The sequence below is a fragment of the Cricetulus griseus genome, chromosome 2, assembly GCF_003668045.3.
Source record: "Cricetulus griseus strain 17A/GY chromosome 2, alternate assembly CriGri-PICRH-1.0, whole genome shotgun sequence".
Classification (NCBI taxonomy): Eukaryota; Metazoa; Chordata; class Mammalia; order Rodentia; family Cricetidae; genus Cricetulus; species Cricetulus griseus.
In genome coordinates this window covers 116,978,218-117,001,482 of record NC_048595.1, presented here as the reverse complement: position 1 = coordinate 117,001,482, position 23,265 = coordinate 116,978,218, and the positions used below count along the sequence as shown (strand labels likewise).

Genomic DNA, 23,265 nt, shown 5'->3' with positions numbered 1-23,265 from the left:
GGGCAGATGAAAGGAAGGCATGATTGGTGCAAATGAACAGTCGTGCCTCTCCTTTTCATTTACAATCTGAAATTACTCTTAAATTTGTGAGTTCTTTTTTTCCCCTCCCTTATGAGCCCCACTGAAAGAATGTTTGACTTATTATGAGCTCTGACAGTGCAGAGTTATAAAACACAGGTAGGGTTATCAGCTGAGGCTTTAAGTGGGTATTCAGCATAATTCTAACAAATTCACTCTTGAAAAGCACAAAATGACTAAAAAGGCTTCCAATGACCTAACCTCTCAGTGCAGTTTGATAAAGACCCGTCTGCTCTGCTGGCATTGCAAATGCTCAAGAGAGGCTGAGACTGCGCATGCTCCATCCATGTTTCCATCAGCTCCACGGCACTGGTTACTCTGCCCCAATCCTTTTTGTTCTCTGAGAACGGGAAAGAATATTAAGATTGGAAAAGTCTTCATTCATCAGGGGGTGTGCATCACATAGAATCCACTGTGGTTAAGGATCTGAAGCTCTCCTCCTCCTCTGGGAGCCACAAGTGGCATGGAAGAGACCAGAACTGCAAATGCAAAACTGACATCAAAAAGATATCCTGAGAAAAGAATGGAAGTTTTATGAAAGGGCTAGTGAAACTGGGCATTAAACAGATTTGGAGAAAATTAAACAGTATAAATTTACAGTTATAAATGTTTCTTGTACTAACATTCTTTAAATTTTAGTGATGAATGGAATAGCAAAAAGAAGCCTCTAGCTTCTATTTTCATCCTTGAATTTGCAACTAGTGACTAATCATAGGAATGCTATGTTTTAAGCTAAAGCTATAAAACAAAGGAAAATCTTTCAGTTGGAAAATTTGTGTGTATTATTTGCATGTGCACAAGTGCACGCATACATGCATGTGTGTGTGGTATAGACTTTGGAGGATTTTAGCTTTTTAGGATTTCAGCGTTCAGTACTTTGTCCCTCTAGCCTGGGATTAGTACTACTGTAAAGTGAGAAAGGCAGTTGGGGCTCTGCTTTGGTGTTAGTTTTTAACATCTCAACAAAGTAGTTTTACATAGTACTTAGATGATTTTATTGGCCAAATCATTCATTGCAATGGCAGCATAAAAGCAAGCAATTCACAAAGTAAAAGACAGAGTGGTTAGAACAACAGGCTTGACTTTTCCATGCAATAATTAGCAAAAAAAAAAAATCCCTGAGAACTAGACAGACATTATTTTGAGGTCAGCAGCTATCTACAAATGTATCCTGAATATAAAAATTCACCACGTTCTACCTTTATGTGGAAAGACTTCAAGGAAAAAAGTCCCAATTTTAGAACGTACTGGGACATCTTGATGCTTTATCCTGCTTTGGTGTTTTGGTGATAAGTTTCAATGGAACAGATCTAGCTAGCAATAGTTCAAAAATGTACTTTTCAAGTCCATCCTTGTTCCCATGCACTTTCTCAGGGGCTCAGAGTCTTCGGCATGTCCCTTCACTTGGGCACACAGGCACCACAGTGAGTTTTAGCAAAGCTCCCAAGGAGTTTGTTCTCTTGGTTTGTGGTTGGTTTTTAAGCCACAACCAGAAGGCATTTCGTGTACAGGCTAAATAAGGGTAATTTGGGGATAATGATTGCTTATCAGGTCAAAACTAGCACTTCCTTGTAGGTTCAAAAAGCATGTAGACGAAAGACAAGCCAATTTGACTAAGTACGTTTCTAAGCCCCAGAACCCAAGGAGTATGAAATGATCCTAAAACATCACACAACCCCTTTACAGCACCCAAATCTTACACGGGATAAGAAAAGCAAAGCATATTCTTCAGGAGCCCCGTAAAACCTGGTGAATCAACTCCTTTATTTAATCTATTGTTGGCTATGCATGAACTTCCTTCCAAAGAGTATCTACAGTGGGCAGAATGACGGATCCATTCCAGTTCTCATATCAAGCATCAATCTCACACTGAAGGATAACAACACTTACTTGTGTTGACCTCTTACCTAAGCTGAAACCTTTCAGAATGCAACGTTTAGTTTTACTCTCAGCTGTGAGTGACTTCCCATTCTGATTGGCTTATAGTCAATTTAGGATAATTAATGCCAAATTACATTGTAATTCATATCGAATTACAAACTAAAAGCTATATTAAGAGCAAATGAATTAATCAAAATTAATGATATTGTGCTCACTTGTTTTAAAGTGTTAATAAGATGGGTTTTCCTAAAACGTTTAAACTTTTAGCATACCATCCATCACTCATTTATTTACCTGATTTCCTTGTGTGGCCAGAGAAGGTGGTGTGTGGGCATTTCACAACAACAGGAACATACATTAGGAAGACATATATTCAGCCTCCAGTGTGAAGCACTTTTTTTTAGCTTGTTCTTGAACATGATGTCAGTGCCTCTTATCAATACTGACTTGCTATGTTTTTTATAAACAAATGGGGAGAACATTAGATAATTCTGATACCTACCTTTGAAAAACATAAAGGCCCTTTTAATTCTCCCTAAAAGGAACCATATTTCTGATTATGCTTTTCCCACCAGGATACTAGGATTCATTTGCAGTCTGTATTGTGATACTCTCATAACACAGTAGAGGTGGCTGGACCAAGATGGAGAATGTCACACAGAGAATGCACAACCGCGAATTATGGGGACAAAAAGAAGCTAAGAATTCTCTCTATATATGTTTTTTTTCTCTATGATCTCAGAATAGCCACTTTTCCAGGTATGTTGAGTTCAAATGTTCTTCTTACACTATAGTGATGGAATACAGAGCTCACGCATTCTAGCTAAGTACCTACCACTGACTGCATTATAATTCAATCCAAATATCAGTCTTTTTAAAAAAAAATTATCAAAAGTCACAGGTCAGGAGTGAAGGAAGTAGCATATAAAGGTATTAGTATTAAACAACAAATGCCAAGGCCCTTTCAGACATCTCATTTAATATTCCCAAGCTTCTGGGCCACTCTACAGAGATGTTTATATGCACTCCCTCAGAATGCCAGGACTAGGAAACCACAATGGTCTGGCATGGCCAACCATCATGAACTTCATAGCCATTCAGGAGGCCTGGTATTGTAGATATTGTAGAATAAGGGCCCATGAGTTCATGTGTGTTGGAAAGAGACTAACACTGGTCAATAGTGATAAATTAATGTCCTATTTCTCTTAAACCCTGCATCTAAGCTGTCATCCAACTGTCAATTTCTGTCACCTAAATGCCTAAAGTTTTAATATACTGAGCATTAAATGAAGATGAAATGATTCATTATTTCCATTCCTTCTGTACAGTTTCTAGTCCCATGTAGAAACCATAGCCAACCGTCTTCTCCCACAGTCTCCATTTTCACATCAGAAATAATGGAACTCAGAGCTCTATTACTCTGCAATTTCCTCTTAGGATCTTCAGTGACTCCTCTTTACTGGCTGTCCCCTCCTGCACTGCATGTCATCTTCATATTCTGAAGAATGTAAGGTACTTCTTCAAGCATTTGGAATTCTCTGTGTATTCTTCTTAATTGATCCTTCTCAAGACCCAGTTCTCTGGCAAGACCCTCAGCAACACTTTCCTTTACCACTTTTATCAGTCTTTTTTTTTTTTTTGATGCTTCCTGAAAAGTTGTACAAAAAGTAGAAAGGAAATCTGGCTAGTTACTACAGATGCCTACAGCTGACTTCATTCATTATAGAGTACGGTATAACATGGCAGATAAGACATGGAAGATGTAGGAGCTACTTTGGTGTTCTTTTTTGGTGGTGGCAGGGGAATTGGTGTATTTTAGGAGAACACAATGAGATCTCCATTCAAACAAATTGTAAAGTGAGTTAGTTAACCACTGAACCTCATGCTTAAACATTGGTTTTCTTACTTGTTAAAATTTGGATAAAAGTTGCTTCATCTATCTTAACAAGTCTAAGGAGAGATTCAGATGAAATTATGTGTAAAAATTCATTAAAATATGAAGCTCTCCAGGCTTGTAAGAATTATTATTGTTGTTATTATTGATGGACTTCTGTGCCTGCCCTTGGGGTTTCTACCTCATATGAGCTTATGGTTGGGTTTTATTTTTAAATCCCTGATAACCCAGGTAGCAGCGATATTACTGCAGGCCACCAATGCATAAGTAATATTCTCCAGTCGTCTTTTTCCTTCTCATAGCAGCAACAAAAACATCAGTCTGGAAACAACATGAATCACAATGAAAATTAGAAGCAGAAAACATAAATATGTCATATCTCATAAATCAACTCCTTGTTCTGTTGTGCTCAATTCTTTAAAAAAAAAAAGAAAGAAAGAAAAAGGAAAAGAAACCATTAACTCATGGGACCAGCAGCACATGAATACAAGTAGGCTTTCTTGTAATTTCTGATAATCACCTACCCCTTACAGCTACTTGACAACACAGAGCTCTGGTGCTGGGAATTAGCTGAAGTAAAGTTCCTCTGAAATGGTGGTGTCATGTGTCTTACAAAGCCATAAAGCCCAGACAAACAACAGCAAAGCCACTAGTCAAGCTACTGGGGATGAATCCTCACAGAGAATTAGCAGCATGTAGATCAGGAGGAATGACTAAATACACAGTAGCATCTTCAAGCACCAAGGCTGGAAACATCGGAGCTACTCAGTGTCCAGCTGGGGGACCATAAAAGAAGAAGCATCCTCAGGGCTGCACTACTTGGGATGCAGAGGAGCTGCTGTTTATTTCTTTACTAACATTTAATAGAATGTAGACGACTGTATGTGGCTGGATGGAACAGTAAGCAGTTTCAGGAAGAAAATTGAGAAGTGGTGCAAATTTGATTAGCTAAGGGATTGGTGAGTAAAAATACATATGGAAATCAATGTGTGAATATACCCTGCAAATGTCTAGCTGGGAAAAATATAGCAATACTAACAACTCATGCACAAGGATGCAATGAAAGATTCTACTTTGGGGGTAAAATTCTCAGACCTCAGAATCTGACTCCATTTTGATTTACCAAAATCTATCTGTGTTTAAAATGTGAACTCTATTTGAGGAATTTTTGGACTATATAGTCTCTCTCTCTCTCTCTCTCTCTCTCTCTCTCTCTCTCTCTCACACACACACACACACACACACACACACACACACCCTGACTTGTTTGACTAGGGTGGTACCAGAGACCAGCAGATCTTTTCAAAGCTGTATGAGTGTCAGCAGGAGTCAGAAACAAACAATTCACTGGGGTAACAGCAAAGGAACACTGGGTGGTGTGGAATGTCCAAATAATAGCACTTCAAGTTCCCCTGAAGCCAGATCATTTAAACACACCCCAAGTGACAAGCAGAGCACGCACACCAGACCCAACAGCACCCAGGAAAGCAGGGCCATGCTACAGCAGGCAATAAGAGTGCCCAATAGGATTTAGCCCAGCACAACTGGTCCCCAGCACCTAAGAATGGGTGAAGCACATGTCATAGAACACAGAAGAAGAATTAGCAAGATCACAGGCATGGGGCAGGAAGAGCAGCCATCCTCCTTGAACTGTGGACACCGCTACACAGAGAAGTGGAATGGACAAGAATTTCTTCTTCTTACGTTTATATTTCTTTAGTACTGGATATTGGATACAGATCCCCATTCATATCAGCAAGAACTCTACCATTGCATTAATCCAAGTTTTCTTATTGTTTAAAGCAAAGGGAAAATTTGGTGAATCTTTGTGTTTATCACTCCTTAGTAACTTTAGGCTACTGGCCAAAGTGAATAGAGTCCAAAAGTTAGAGGACATGGATTTGCAGCTTTGTTCTTCAAATTTCCCATCATTGGACCAAAAAAAAAAAAAAAAAAAGAAAGAAAAAAACAAAGCAGTAAATGCTGAAGCATTCTCAAATCTGTGACTCACCATGTAAATAAGAAGCATGATATGTATTGTTTCACCTGTTGCAGTGTTTGAGGTCCTTACTTATCCATGACTGGATGTATATTTGGATCAATTTATCATCTAACAGATACAAGATGAAGCCCGTGAAAGACATTCACACCCTCCACTTTCAACTGTGCAAGGGTAGTAGGTTTACCTTTTGGGATTACTTTTAAGGAAAATGATTAAACTGAAATGCAATGCATTGGTTCTACAGTGCAGATAAAAGCTGAATAAGAGCTTGTTAAAACAACAAACAACAAAACAAAACTCCAGCACTGCTTTTAAGGCTGTTGACCACCCTAAACAGTATGTAACTGACGCTGCTAGAGACACAAATTTCCAATAAAATACAATACAAGGAACTATGGGCTTTTAAGAGACAAATTTATTTTCGATAACATGTTTCCTAAAATATGTACCACTTTATATAGGAGCAGAAGTATATCTTACCATCCACTCAATTTTAATATGAAGGCTTTGCATTATTGTCATTATTTATTACTTATGGGATGCAAGAGAACAGGACATATACAATGTGAACATTGCAGGCACAGCCTCTGCCTCTGGGAGTATATAATCCCAGACAGGTGCAAACAGGATTATGGCCAGTCTCAAATGGTTAATCCTTTTAGGAGTAGGTATGAAGTACCCCCAACCCAATATCAATAAAGGAAGGGATAAAAGTACTATTATTAGAAAATATATAGGAAGTGTTATAAAGTTATTAAAGGAAAATGAAAATCCTCCAAATGCAAAGATCACAATGAAACAAGTATTTTGAGAAATAAGAACTCAAAATTTAACAAAAATTCTGTTTTTAGGGGTCTAATTCCTAATACTATGACACATAATAGGTGTCAAAACATTTACTTTATTTCCCCAAGCTATCTTGATCCATTTTAAAGATATCCTTTTTGTTTCTACTATTTTTAGAGATGAAGTCCTAATTCTAAGAGCTGTATTTATAGTTTAAAAAAGTAAAAGTCCCTCCCATTAAGGGTAAGGCTTGTTGAGATTAATAGAGTTAGCAAACCTGTGCCCTATCCTCCATGTTCAATGACCTGAGGTCGCAGCTCCTCAGTCAGTCTATGCTGAGAAAAGAGACTGCATTCCTGGCTATTATGTGAAGGACCTTGCACCATGAGGAACTTTTCCTATCAATTGTCCTATAGAATAGATTCGCCTGACTCTCACCTAGGGAAATCCAGTATATTGTTGAACAAGCAGGAAGTGTATCTTTCTGAGAAGAAAGAGATTAAGTAGCCCTCCTGGAGGAAGCGCACAGAATTTTTTATTAGTGAAAATAGATTTTTTCATATAATATATTTTGATTATAGTTACCAGCCCACCAACTACCCACCCACCCAAATCCATACCAGTTTGTTTTTTTGGATTTTTTTTTCCCTTTCTTATTGGAAAACAAATGGGCTTCCATGTTTGGCTCATTGGCTTACTTGTTTAACACCATTTCTTTGACAAGTAGGCATTGGGCATATTAAAAGTAGACAAAATGGTGAACTGACAATACAAACATTTCATAATGATTACTACAGTCTAATTAGCATATTCATTGCCATCCATGTAGGACATTTAATCCTCAGAATTTGTCTGTGACAAGTTTTTAACCTTCTAACTAGCACCTTCTTTGGCCAGACCTAAAGCAGAGGCTTTAGGACTCTTCAGGTAGAGTTCAGCAGAAGATATTCAACAGAAACCTACTGAAACAAAGTCCAGAGTTAGCACTAAAAGCTCTCACTGACCTGAAAGCAAAATCAAACTGATAAGAGATTTGCCAGGTAATGTAGTGAGAGACCCCAAGCTCCTAGATCCTCTGTGCTCACTTGCTCGTTTTTTTGCCGGTTTTCTTTCCTCTTTCTTTGAAGCTAGTAATTTGGTGACTTTCATTTGGAACTTGAGAAACCATTCTCCTCAAAGCACAAAACCAAATTGTAGAGCTATACTGAGGAGAATTTCAAACATACATTTAAAGTCCTTTTAGGTCTTAAAATATCTGATACAACTATGGTTCAAACATCTGTTTCCTCTGAAAACACCATGAAGTTAACCAACTAACCAAGTAACAACTGACTAAAGGAAGGAAAACTGTCTGGGACAGACTAAGAAATCCTATGCAAAAGAAGAGACTTAAAGTTTAACAAGATCAAGCAGTCTGAGTATGGTGGTGAATACCTTTAATCTGAATATTCTGGAGCTCAGGCAAGTGGGTCTATGAGGTCAAGGCTAGCCCCATCTATATAGTTCCAGGCTAGCTAGGGATACATAGCCCCCACCTCCACCCCACACATCAAATGGAAAAAGAAAATGCAGAAACAAGGAATAATATTGCAGAGATTAAGGAGGCTCATGGGGCCACAAAATGTTCACTGCAGGTTGTAGCATACTTTATTAAGGGCAGGGACAGAAAAAGAAAAAGGTAAATAAATTAGTTTGTGCAGTGGGAATAATCTAATGGTTCTTATGACAGGCCTTCAGAGTGAAACTGGTAAATAATGAAAAGTAGACTTTTCTCCAAAGAAGGGATTGTCCCAGATTACATTATCAGTATGTAGTGAAACAGCCACCTGGGTAAACTCATGTGTGTTGACTACGTCTCACCTAAGCTATGTTGCACATATTAATCAAATGGCACTATCCCTCATGCGTGTTTCCATTACCCACCCTACTTTGTGCCAATTTCCTTTCTCTTCCTCAGCACCCCTTCTTCACTGTTCTTTAAGACATGGGATGGGGATTTGTCAAAGTCAATGAGCACTTTATTACAGTGAGAACGTTCTGTAATGAACAATTCAGCAGTTTAATGAGATTCTGTAGATCTGTCTCTAGCCTGTCTGTCAAGTTTCACTGCTATAAAGCACCCTGACAGTAATCCTCTGGCAGACCCAATCTTTACTCTGGGCTGAATATTAGATTCTTCCATAGTATATTGCATTACTAGTATAACCTCAGCAAAAAATGATGAACTTAACTCTACTTGAGGCACTATAGTTGGTCTGATTTGATTTTTCTCTATTGAGTGTGAGGGAATTACTTATTTACTAAGATAAAGCAAAAACAATTTCTTATTGCCCACTGAATGCATGAATTGATAATATTTATGGGAGTCTTTTAATTCCTTTTTGGTGATCAAGTCTAAAAAACTATCTTATTGCCTCCAGCAACCAGTTTCTAAAATTCTACTTCATAATGCCAGTAGCCAGCCTTTAGAGAGGAAATTGTGACAGCTTCTAAGCAGACAGAATGGAATTGCCCCAGTATTCGAATATCTGCACATTTCCATGTTGATCTCTGGCAGAGCCTTCAACCATGCCACAATAACAGACAAATGCCACAAGAATGGGTGGCCTCAAATCTCAATCTTGGTAGAAAAAAAAAGTACAGAATCTAGTCTGTTTCTTTTTCCTTTAATGAAGTAAAGGGATTTGGCTACCTCATGGTCTGAGCTGGCCATAGTAAATCCTGATACTTTATATGATAGGGGAGAGCTGTGGATTGTTGCAATCCCTGTACTTGCAACCACAGCCTGAATAAACATTCCTGGGGATGCCCAGGAAGCAGCAAACACATGTACCTTCTTTTTAAATCAAGACTGTGGACGAGTGGAGAGATTTGGTTGGCACTGACAGACTTAGATTTGAAGGGGGCTCTGCTCTGTAAACTGGAGCCAAGTACAGAGCCTTCATCCCGCTTGTCAGAAGATGGAGATAGAAATAATCTCTCCTCAGGCCTCTTGTGCTCATAAGTCAATAAGGTTTCAAATATCTGTGACCCAACTGGTCCTTATCTCTTATTGTTTTCAATAAAAAGAAGGACAGCTGCTGATTACAGTTCAAAGAAGAAAGTCAGGTATCAGCAAAGTTATACATCAGTAGAATCAGGTATTCAATGACACATCTGACCAGTGGTAAAACAAACAAACAAACAAAAGCTAAACATACTCCATGAATATGCCTGGCTGACCAGAGCTTACTGCCTCATTTACCAATAGAGCACTGAACTTTTCCTAGTATTTGTGCAAGATAGCCACTTTTCATACCATCCTTCTGGCACAGCATTCCAAGTACCAAGATGTGTAGACAGTACTGTGGAATGAGATAGACAGTGAAGGGAGGAGGAGGGGAAACAGGCTGTCTATCCCAAAGCCTTCAGGTGCAGTATCCAAGGAGAGTCACTAGGGATGAGCAGAAGAGGATTTAAATGGAATAATCAACTTTCAAACAAAAAACATCCTCCCTGCCCCCTAGACAAAACAGTGACAGGATGTGAAAAGATTCTATAGTCAGGGGAAAAGGAAGGGCTTGCAAAAGCTGCAGTGAATGCATAATGAACTAAAGAGGGAGATTTTCTTCTTCCCACTGTAGTGTAGGAAGAACTTTGTTTCATTTGAGGTCTAAACATCCATTTACTGCAATAAGGAAATGTTTCTGAAAGTAAAAAGGCATAGGGTTGGTTTAGGGGTTGGGGGAGCAATAGAGAGGGGAATGGGAAAGGGGGACTCTAACTGGGAAGGAAGAAGGAAGGGGTAAAATAACTAACTATAAGCATGTCAGAAAAAGTAATAAAGGAATCATACTATTAACTATCTGTCTTAAAAAAACAATAATGCAATAAGATACACACACACACACACACACACACACACACGCACGCACGCACGCACGCACGCACGCACGCACGCACGCACGCACGCACGCACAGTTTAGAAGAAATTCTCATCTGGGCTGACAATGCTCCTTCTAAGAGCCAAAGAGCATCTAACAAAAGCCCTGATATCAGGCATAAGAAGCCCTCTTTGGAGTGGTTGATTGGAATTGTCCAAAAGACTTCCTAAACTTATAGGGTTTATCTATTGCCCTTGGTTGCACCCAGATGTGGAAGGTTAAGGCCCTTAATGCTAAAGACTCCATGCACTACAAACACAAAAAGCAGAAACCTGAACTAACCTGAACACCTTCTCAAGAACGAACTTTCATGGCATCAGAAGCGCTATGTACACTTCCAAAGGAGGGAAGCAACCAACAGTACTGCCCAGATATGATATTTATGAACCACACAATGACCAGTATAGTAAGTTAATCTTAATGTGTCCAGTTATGGACACATACCTTGGTAGTAACCAAGAACTCTCTAATTGTATTTAAGATTCACTCAACAACAAGAAAACCATGCCTGTTACTGGAAACCAACCCAAGGCTAGTAAAGTCATGAATCTTAAAGGTGAACCTACCACCACCATTTTATTAACCAACAGAATCCCTAACTATGCTCTGAATATTTCTCCTTATACCTACAGATAAATGATTTCATTACCCCTCATCAAGGAAACTTCTCTTCACAAAAGACGGACACCATTACAGAAAACCACAACCAATCAAAATGGAGAGTGGGGTATCTCAGTCTCGACAGATACATCTACCAAAATTCCTACACTTAAGGCTCAGGGAACATTTTGGAAGAGGAGGCAGTAAGATTGTAAGAGCCATAGGATCAGGAAGCTTTCCGTAAAATGATATCCTAGTAACATCAGAAGCTACACCTATAAAGTCTCACCAACATGACCACCCAAACAAGGATGACAATACACATTCCCGAGTGGAGAGAGGAGAAAACCCACAAGGCCTCAACCCTACAAAAGGAACTACAGGCAATCAAGGAACACTGAGAGCAGGAGAAATTGTCTCCCCCAGGGAAGAGCACACCAACTGCTTATCCAGTACCAAATGGCCAGTCCTAAAAACAAACATACAAGTGACATTAAACAGGGCAAGCAGATTGCATTTAGGAATATATATGTATATACATTTACTTCCATGCATGTAACAACAATTAATGGGGAAAAGGTCACGGATTAGAAAAAACAAGGGGGTATATGGCAAGGTTTGGAGGTGGGAAAGGGAAGTGAGAGATAATGTATTTATGTTATAGTCTTAAAAATAAAAGAAACAACTTTCAAAAAAATTCCAAATTCCCTAGATATGCATACTATGCTCTTAGAACTTTTTGGAATGAACTCCAAGCCAAGTATTTTAAAAATCCCAAAGATTCCAGAGTACAACCGTGTTTGAACACCTGTGTTTACCTAAGACCTCTTTATTAATTTACCTGTTCATCTTCATATCACTGACTCGTAGACAAGTCCTTCATCCAAACCAAAAACATTAAAGTTAGCTAACTTTAAAACTCATTAACTAATAAGTTATCTACAAATTAGCTAAAAACGCAAGTAAAAAAAAGTTTATTTGCACTACTAACAGCTATTTCTAAGTTTTTCTCATTAAAATAATTTTTAAAAGAAATATTTATGACTGTTTTCCCCCAGAACCCCAAATTCCTTTTGTTTCAATGGCTTAGATATGTATTAAATTGTTTGACAATGCATTCTTCTCATATTCAGCTTAAGAAACGTTTTTGGTTTCAAGAGAAAATCCCTCCCCTTTCTGACTTACCCAGGTTTGAGGAAGCCATAGTGCTGGTCTCATCCCAACATGAGCCGCAGACTGGCTCAAGTCCACCAATGACTTGCCCACTGAGGGAGCAGGACTTCAACACATCCGACAGCCAAGTCTCATCAAATAGATGTTGCTGTACCTGAGTCCTTCCCATTCTAATCATGTCATGCCTCCCGGAGGCCAGGCAGTGTGCCCTTACCTGCCAGATCTGCTCCTCGCTCAGGGAGGTCAGGCGGTCACTCTTCAGCACCTCCTGAAGCAGGCAGTAGGGCAGCGTTAGAACATCCTCTGGGCGGCTCTTCAGGAGCTCCGAGAGATGCTTCACTAGGAAATCAATCACTGCCTTCTCCAACAAAGTGAGGTGAAAGAGGTCAGCAAGTCTGTACAGATCCAAGTAATTAAAGCTATTTAGTTCCTGGGTGCCAAAAAAACATAAAAAACAAAACAAAAAAATCTCTTAGGAATCCACATAGAACAGGCAAGAAATTAGGTCCACTCACCATTTTCATAATAGGTGTATTTGTGGGGGTGGGGGGAATGGAGTCATTAATATTAAGACCATTCTCCTACCACTTGTATATCAATTATAAGGTTCTAAGTTTTCATCCCCCCCAAAAAAACCCATATTCTTCTTAAAATAACTATTTTTACTTTATGTGCATTGGTGTTTTGTCTGTATGAGAGGTCCCTTAGAACTGGAATTACAGACAGTTCTGAGCTGCCATGTGGAAGCTGAGAATTTAACCCTGGTCCTCTGGAAGAGCAGTCAGTGCTCTTAACCGCTAAGCCATCTTTCCAGGCCCTAAACCCACATACTTAAAGACATCTTTCAAAGGGGATTTCCTGAAAGGGTGTCCTGGTTTTTCCTGGCTGAAATGCCACTTTGCAACTTTTTGGAAGCATTTGGAAGTCTATACCAATAAAGACTTCATTCTTGGTTGTCAACTTGACTACATCTGGAATTAACTAAATATCTATGCCACTGGACACACCTGTGAGGAATTTTTAGTTAATCTGAGGTTGGAAGACCACAGCTTCTCACAGCAGCCTTCATGAAGGAAAGAAAGAAAGAAGCTTTTGCTTTCTGCCTGCTTGCCCTCCCTCTCTCTCTCTGCCCTTCATTGGCATTAGAGCCCACTTCTTCAGGAGTCTGTTGTATACCAAAGACCGGTTGAGACATCCAGCCTCATGGACTGAACAAGTAGTATAATCTGGGTCTTTCCATTGGTAAATAGCCATGTGGGACTTGCTGGACCACAGCCTATAAGTCATTCTAATAAAACACACACACACATACACACACACACACACACACACACACACACACACTCTCTCTCTCTCTCTCTCTCTCTCTCTCTCTCTCTCTCTCTCTCTCTCTATCAGTTATCCTCTAGAGAACCAACTAATACAAGGACAACCAGGTGTTTTACCTTGCCTGTAGTTTATCTCTTTGTCTACTGGTGGTAATACAAGAACAGTTAAGTGGGTATCGAGGACCAAGAACAAACCCAACGACCCACTGATTTTCAGTGTTTCTGAAACATCAGCCTCAGTATGTCTGTACATAAAACAGCCCATCCTGTCTTAACAGAATTGAAAGACAAATTTAGATGTAAATCTTAGCAAATGAGTTAATCTCACAGAAAAGACTCATGTCTTGAGTATATATCAAATCAACCTAAATCACGAACCTTGTTTCGATAGCCTTGAACATTCTAAACAGCAGTAGCATTCCTTCCTACCTATTCCCAAAGTTTCTGCATCCATGCTCCCAAGCTCCCAGGACTCTAGGAAACTACACCCTTAAAACTGCAGCCCCCAGGAACTCCTACTACTGCACCCCTGTAAGAGTCAGGGTGGCACACACATCTGTTGACAGAAAGCTTGCCTATTTAAGTAGGATAAGGATAAAGGTGTGTTAGAGTCCCCTCATTCTTACTCACACCTGCTGTGAGTTCATGTGTGTTAACAAACAGCCCTGTCGTGTCCAGCAAATACTGTGCCACTATGGAAATATGCCACTTAGGCTCTTACAGCACCTCCCCACCTCTTCCATGCTGGTCATGAAGCTTTAAAGGAGTTGTATGATACAGATGTCCCATTTAGGGTTGAGCATGTCACAGTACCTTATTCTCTTCATGCTGACCGGTTGTGGTTCTCTGTGTTAATCACAATGTATTGCAGAAAGAAACTTCTCTGATGAAACTACACTTAATACGGCAGGGCCAGGAAGGGGGGAGAGACCCCAACTGTAAGATTCTTGATAGGTCTATTTGCCATCAAGTTTTAAAGTACTACAATGCTTATCTTCAAAAGGCTGTTTATCAAAACAGATGACCACTGAAGTCCACTACAATGAAAATGTCTGAGGATTTACTCATGCTTTTCACTCAAAAACATAGCCTAGCTTCTTATTCGAATTTTATCAAAGACTTATAGCAGTTACAGAACTAGCTTTTCAAGTATACTTAGTTCTTCAACATTTACTTCTTAGGATTGGTAAGGACTAGGCTGTCAGGAGAGGATAGAAGAGTCTAGTGTCCACTTCAGGACATGTTTGTGGGATGGAGTACATCTTGGAACAAGTTCATCTAATTTGGGACCCTAGAAACATTTTGGTGCCCCACAGTATCACTCTGCTATTCTTCTGAAGCCTGCTGTTCAACTATTGCAGGAGTTGCAGGTTTCTGATTCAGTGGCTGGTATCATGGCACAAAGAGGAGAGTGCGCAGGAGCAGAGACAACCTCAGGGCAAATGCGATGGGCAAGGAGCAAGTGAAGAAAACATGAATTGAATATGGAATGGCAATTGAATACACTTCACCAGGGGGTCTTTCTATCTTTACACACCCATTCAGGATTTCCTCTAATTATAAGCCCACAACTCAAAAGCAGGCCACTTCAAAAGTACAGATAATTTTTAAAAAATATCTTTTTTTTTTTTTGGTTTTTTGAGACAGGGTTTCTCTGTGTAGCTTTGGAGCCTGTCCTGGAACTCACTCTGTAGACCAGGCTGGCCTCGAACTCACAGAGATCTGCCTGCCTCTGCCTCCTGAGTGCTGGGATTAAAGGCGTGTGCCACCAACGCCTGGCAGGGTTAAAAATTATCTTAATGAGGGGATTTAAATAACTGTTCTTTTCTCTTTTATTTAATATTTATACAATATAATTTGATAATGTTTTCCCCTTACTCCTCCTAGATCCTTGCCACCTCCCTACTCAACCAATTCATGTTCAACCCTTCTCTCTCCCCTCCCCCCTCTCTAAATATAAAAAAAAATTGTTATTTTTTTTTTTACTTTCTTTCATTTCGGCATGTGTGTAGTTTCTACACATGGATATGAATGTTTGCCTGTGTGTAGGCACATGCATGTTTGTGGCTGAGTGTGTATATAGGTGTGTATGCATACAGAGGCTCCAAGTTAATGTTGGGGATCATCCTACAACCCACTTCCATCTTATTCACCGAAGCAGTTCTCTCCGGATGAAACCCTTAACTTACCAATATGCCTAATCTCCCCAATTGGCTTGCTCTGAGATCCCAGCTTGTTTTCTAAGGCTGAGATAACAGGCAGGCTTCCACACCCATCTGACATTTATGTGGGTTCTAAAAATCCAAACTCCAGTCAGTACTCATGCTTGTCTGGAGAGCACTTTAACCACTAAGTCATCTCCCCAGTCCCCTTGAAGATTTTTGCGTGTGTATATGTGGGTATTATATGTGCATGTTCATATGGGTGTGTGCATGTATGTGTGCACAAGCACAGGTGTGTGCATGTATGTGTGCTTGGGAAGGACAGATGCTCGTGTTGTGTGTCTTATTTGATTTGTCTCCTCCTTATTTTTTGGGGTAGGGTTTTTGCTGTACCTAGAACTCATCAAAGTGGAAAGACTGGCCAGCCACTGAGTTCCAGGGATCCACCAGTCTTCCCTACAACACTGGAGTTACAGGTATGGGCTGTCACGCCCAGTTCTTATCTGGGTGCTGGGGATTCAAGTCCTCTGTCTTGCAGAGTAAGCACATTATACCTGAGCCATCTTCTCAGGATGGTGTTTCCTTAAAGGTAATTATTTAATCTTCTTCAGGCACAAGAATGATGTGCCCTGAATAAATGAATGGCAAATAGGAAGGCCACTTGTACCTGTCTGTGTATGAGTGAAACTACATTTTGAGATAAAGATGCTGTGAGCTCCATCTTTTCATTGATCATTAAAAACAATGTTCCCAAGTCTCCAGTGCTTCCTAGATATGTCAGAAGCTTCTGTTTGCCCCGTCATACATAACTTGCATCTCTAGTTCAACTGTGTGCAGTGGGAAGTTGAGGGGAACAGAAAACACACCTCCCTGAGACCATGATGCCATAGAACACACCCCTCCTACTGGGGCAGACAGGATCTGTGAGCTTTCAGGAAAATCATGAATAAGTTCATCATGCAGAGATGATCACTATCAGTGTACACACACACACACACACACACACACAGATAATCACTATCAGTGTGTACACAGACACACAGCCAGATAATCACTATTAGTGTGTACATACACACGAAGAGATAATCACCATCAGTGTGTACACCTACACACACACACACACTTATATTCTAGCTTTATAAACAAGAAGTTGCTCATGTGTAAAAACAAAACAAAACGAAACAAAAATTTGTATTTAAGGCAGAACACCACAGACACAGAGGCAACTCAGGACAGTAGGGAAAGACAGGTCCCCATACTTATGCAAATAAGGTACTACTGATAGGAAATGTAAGCCATCACCACACTGTGGCACTCAACCATTTACAAATGAAAAAAATCCAGCCAACTCACAGGGCTCTCATTTCCCACACCTGGGCTCATGCAAAGTACAGGGCAGATTGGGGCTTGTCAGAACAGAACCAAGAAAATATAAAAACCAGGGTGGCTTTGTAACTAGAAACCAAAGTTCATCACTGTGGGGAGTGGAGGAAGCTATAAATATGTGAAGTCCTAAGTGATTGTGTGTTCTTGACATGAGGCAGCCATGGCAAGGACCTTAGCCTTAGACCCATGGGAACACAGGAACACCACTTCAGAGTGATATCAAAGCCTTCCTCTTGACCATATGAAATGTTGATAGTGTGTGTGGAAAATGTCCACCATAGGCCTCTCCCCCTGAGTGTTTACTGCCTGCAAACTGTTCCCCTATAGATGCTGCTCCTACTGAGATTAGCTAATCCTGTCTCCTCGATCATACTGTATGCCCTGACTTCTTGTTTATCTGTATGAATAAGCATGTCTCCCTGTCCAGCTTTAGGCCACACCTCAGCTCTCTGTTCACTTGTATATAGTAAGCATACTGAGCTTCTGGTGTGAGATCGATTCTCAGTCAGAAAACTCCGTCTATTAGATCCCAGCTCTGTGTTTTTCTGTGTTGGTGATCTTCACTCCCTCATCTCACCAGACAGGTCTGTCCCTGGAGCCATGCTGAGGAGGGCACATCATCGAGGCATGAAGTTCAAAGTGAAGAATAGGACCTCTCTAGATATCCAATACTTGAAATAATGTGTGCCAGTACATTAGGGAAGAAAGAAGATGAACAAAGTAAAAAGAAGAATGTTACGGTAAATCTTTCTGCCAAAAGCCGCCTGAGCCCCACCACCACGTGTGAGCTTTATGCCAGCCGCCTGCCGGAGTTAGGCCCAAATGAATACATAGAAACTTGTATTAGGTTCAAAGCTGCTTGGCCAATGACTAGGATTCTCATCTGCAAGCTCAGTCTTAATTATCATAAATCTATATATCTTATAAGACTTATCTTATTGGTGTCCCTCCTTGCCGGTGGATCACATTGTGCTGCTGGAGGAGGAGCAAGGGGAAAAAGGGACCCTTCCTGTTTCTCCTTCACTTAAATATGAGTCTCCTTGCTATGTCACTTCCTGCCTGGATCACCACTTCTCTACTGCATTTCCCAAAATCCTCCTTGACTCCTAGTCCCGTCTAACTTGCTGTCTCATTGGCCAAACAGTATTTTATTTAACAATCAATAAGATAAACATACATAGAAGTACTTTCCCCCATCAGAAGAATACAGAATTGAGGGCTGAATTCATAACTTAATGGTTCTTTAACTTACATTCTTATCCAAGCCATTTTCCTTAAACTGGAATCCATTTTCTCACCAGCTCTACGAGGGCATCTCTCAGCTATCCATCCCACAGCTGACTGTACTAACATGTCCAAAGTCAACCTCTTTCCTATAAACTTGCTTCTTCTCTATATTCTTTTTCTTAAACAATTTCAGATTTATTTTATTTTATGTGTATGAAAGTCTGTGCACCACATGCATGCAGTGCCCCTAGGAGTCAGAACAGGATGTGGGATCCCCTAAAACTGGACTTTAGCTGAACCCAGGTACTCTACAAGAGCAGCAAGTACTTGTACCTGCTGAATCAACTCTCAGCTCTTCTCTGCCTTCTTTTGGAGAATGCTCACATTTAGATTTCTGCATGAGGAATCCTCACACTGACCTATATTCTTCTCTCATATCTAGTCAATTGCCCAATCCTATCTGTTCTTCCTCATTAGCATTTCTTTTATGTCCCTTATCATCCCTGTCTGGACTCCTGGAACTGTCAAAAATTACCACTCCTGCCTCTGGTATCAAATTCCCAATTTTCTCTATATGTAAGAATCTGACCATAGCACGAACTGTTTAAAACATACATATACATCATATGTATGTATGTATGTATGTATGTATGTATGTATGTATGTATGTTAGGGGTTGTCTGGAAGGAATAGGAGGGGTGGGTAGGCTTAAGATACATTGTATTTATGTATGAAATTGTCAAAGAATAAATAAATGACATTTTAAAACAATAAAATATTTAGACATAATAACAAGTGATAAAGACAATGTAAGTAAAACTATAAGACATAAAAACAAACTTAAATACACATCTCTTATGCTAGGTGAGAATTCAACATTTGAAAATCCAGTTATTCCTAATTTACCAACTAAATACAAACCAAATTAAAACACTACCAAAGATGGAGGGGATTTGACCTTACCCCTACAACACCTCAGTTCAGCAGAAAGTAGTCAGAACTAAAGTTTACATCCATAAACACTTTGGGCCCCACTACTCTAACAACTGTTTCATGAAGTCATTTCTTTTTTATATATGCAAAACTTTTAAAGAAAAATTTAAAAGCTCAGTAACAGATTTCCATTTTCTTACAAGAGAAGAAATAAAATAAAACTCAAGACATTGCACTGTCTTCCATGGCCTAGGTCCTTCAGAGTTTCTCCTGCAAAGTGGCATCACTAACCAGACTGGCTTGGCTCCAGCTGTGACAGCCTCCTACCATTCACAACAAAAGGGACAATCAGGACAGGCATTGTAATACACTGCAACCAAAGACAGCAAAGCACCAGTCCTTCAAGAGTGCAGTCTTCTGGAAGATCTGATGTCCATTCATCTGTCTGTGTCTGTCTTATATCTCCTTATAAATGAATGAAAAACTATAGCTGCGGTAAATACTACAAACAAAAGATAGACCATGAGGATGAGTGGCTATAGGAGGAGTTTGACCTGGAATGAAAAGTTACTAAGGATTTACTGATAACATGGAGCTGACAGCTGAAGATAATATCTTAGTGAGACAGGGGATGTACAACAACTACAGTTCTTTTTGGTTTGATTTGGTTTGGTTTTATTTCAAGACAGGGTTTCTCTGTGTAGCTTTGTAGACCAGGCTGGCCTCAAATTCACACAGATCCTCCTGCCTCTACCTCCCAAGTGCTGGGATTAAAGGTGTGCACCATCACCTCTTCCACTACAGTTTTTAATACCTTCCCTTCTACTGGGTGTTTACATTTTGTCAATTCTTTTGATTTTTGTACCTTTAAGATATATATTTTACTTTATTAATTTAAAGTGTGTGTGTGTGTGTGTGTGTGTGTGTGTGTGTGTGTGTGCCAACATGTGCATGGATATGCATACAAGTCGCAGTCGAGGGTTATATGGAGATAAGAAGTCAATTTGTGTGAGTTGTTTCTCTCCTTAAATCATGTGGGTCCCAGGAATCAAAGTCAATGAATCAGGCTTGCAGCAAGTGCCTTTAGCAGCTGAACCATCACACCAGCTCAAACTGTCTTTTAAATAAGATTTGTATCCTCATTTGTTGGCCTCACCATAACCAATGAAATCACAAAACCTACATTTTAGAATAAGATGGCACTGAACCTGCAAGAACAATGTTCCAGACTTGGGAAGCAGCAGGTACTAATTTCTTATGAATAAGAAATTCCTTTCTTTTTTGCCCAGATTCCTTTCTTTTTGCTCAAGCATTGTGCCGAGCTTGTCCCTCTGTCTCCATGTGATAATGCCCTATTGGATTATTCTGCTTTGTCTGTTCTCCATATTCCTGTAATGCTCAATAACACTTGTAGTTATCCTCTACATTTACCTGTATTTATGTGTGTTTGTCTCCTCTCCAGCCCCCAATAAATTAGTCCTTTGGGAAGCCTTGTCTACTGTTCTACTGTTCTCTTCCAAATGTCAGGTACATGCTGAATGAATGAATGAATGAATGAATGATGAAAATCTCACTTTACTTTTTCAATTTCCCTGGTTCAGGCTAAATTGATCACATCCTCTTTGGGCTTCTACCCTCCCCTCTGCAGATTTCTAGCAAGTATTTGTTATAGCTCTATATCCCTCCACACATGCAAGGCTCTTGGTGACAAGTGTTATGTATGGGTCATTCCTCATGTATCGTGGTATGAACCATGGAAAGGGTAGGTAGTCAACACTTGAGTTTAATGAAGAAACTCCAAAAGACTTTTTGTTTACTTATAATCAAGTGGATAAAATATCCTGCCTTTCCAACCTGTCCAGCTAATTCTCAACTTCATCCAAAGCAGGCAACTTTTTCATAATTCACTGGTGTCCCTAAACTTACCTTTTTGCTTTTTGTCCCTTTTTTTCTTTTTCCTTCTTTTATTTTTTGAGACAAATTTCACTCTGCAGCCCAGTCTGGCCTGTAAATCACTATGTAATGCATGCTATATAGCCTTGAGCTCATGACAATCTTCCTACCTTGGACTCCTAAGTGCTTGGGAAAACAGCTGTCAGATACCACACCCAGCCTCATTCTAGCCTTCTAACATGCAAAATGACAAAGCCAATGGTTACTCTATTTTCCAGGAAGACAACCTGGTAATAAAAACTCATGTTGACAATCCTAGAAAATACAATGTAAGTACAGGTACACATAACGGACAAGCAGAATGCAAGCATTCTTCTCTGAGAAAAAAATTAATAAACCCCAAATTTTATTTAATCTAAGAAAGAATGATTTTGCCATCAACTGACTACATGGACCAAGAGTATTTTAACACTTTCCAAGTGTTAGTCAACTTAACTATGAGATTGTTTCCATTCTCTTAGCTTATATGGTTTTGAAGACTCAGAAAGTGCAGGTAGAGGTGGAGGTTTGAATGGAAATCACAACTCAGCTACAAGAAAGTCTCTTTCTTTCCCTCCTACAAAGGCTTGATTTCTGTCACACTGTTTCCCACTTGAAATTTCGTTCTTATTTGGAATTATAGTGCACACATTGTTGTTCTTCAGGGGATACTTTTAGATAATATTTATTTTTCTTTGGTTCAGGGATATTTGGTTTCTTTTTTCTCCTTCTACTTGCATCTTATGATATGAATGACAAGTTAAATTATGGAACAGCCACAAAATGTATCCCCAACAACTGTACTAGCTATAGGATAAATGCTCCTTTTCCAATATCAATAATTCATAAAACCTTATATATTTCCCACATTTGGACTTTCTGTATGTCTTATCCCTGTGAGATCCTTAAAAGAATTATTCTTGAGATTAACTTGGGAAAGTCATAAGGAAAAGTAAAACCACAAAAAAGCTAAATACTGCCATACTTTGGGTTATAGTCAATATAATTATCCATTCAAGGCAAAATAGTCTTATGGTTAAGACATGGATGGGAGGAAGAAGTGAGCCTGAGGTATCTAGTTGACCTTGCTGCTTTCCTACTGTCTTGCCAAAACAGGGAAGACAATGCAAGGATGGCTTTCTTGGCCTCGGTGATGTCTTTTCATGGGCCCCATGTAATGGTGTAACTGGCCAAAAATTCCAATGCATTTCTTTGTATTTCAACTAAGCCAATAATGACCATTGTGTAACAACTCTGCTCTATAATTCAAAGTAGCTGTGAACCTATCCCTCAGATAATGGCACTTGCATGGACCATGAGCCAAAGCCCAGCTCCTGTATGCCTGCTGGGTCAACTGCAATACAACCTGACAGTCATGGCCCATATTTCAAAAGCAAATCTATCAAGTTTCAGCTACTCCAATGGAAATACTTAGATTAATAGAAATGGGTTAATAATTAAGACAGAGCTAACCAATAAGAATCCCTAGCAATTGGCCAACAGATTAATAATTAATATAGCATCTCTCTGTGTTCATCTGGGGCTGAAGCAGCAGGGCATGGTGGGAGAAGAAACCTCCAGTTACACCCAGTTACACCCCTGACACAGGAATTATACAAAACACAGGGAAAATTTGTTAGCGTGTGATCATGTCTACCATGTTCTATCCCAATGCCTGCCCCAAAACACAATACCTCAAATCTAGGGGTCCTAGATTTAAAAAGAAACAATAGATACACTTTCACTTGGTAGCAGGAAACCTGATTGACACAGAACCTGCATAATAGCTATTTGTCTTCTTCTCTTATTTAGTTCTAAGAAGGTCACTGGCTTGTGAAAGAAAAATAAGCATCAACAACACATACTATCAGTGTGAAAACTATGACTTGGAATGAGAATAATATTAAATATTTCTCAAGGTTAATGTAAATAGAAGTACCATTTTTGATGTCCAGAATTT

General features: G+C 39.6%; 1 protein-coding gene across 1 annotated transcript in view; it reads right to left on the bottom strand.

Moving 5' to 3' along the window:
• Nucleotides 1–23,265, bottom strand: part of Klhl32 (kelch like family member 32) — a 177,906-nt gene that overhangs the window by 49,330 nt on the left and 105,311 nt on the right. Inside the window, exon 7 of the mRNA XM_035438702.1 lies at nucleotides 12,552–12,767. Within this exon, the coding sequence (XP_035294593.1) occupies nucleotides 12,552–12,767 (216 nt within the window). The remainder of the gene's footprint in view (nucleotides 1–12,551; nucleotides 12,768–23,265) is intronic.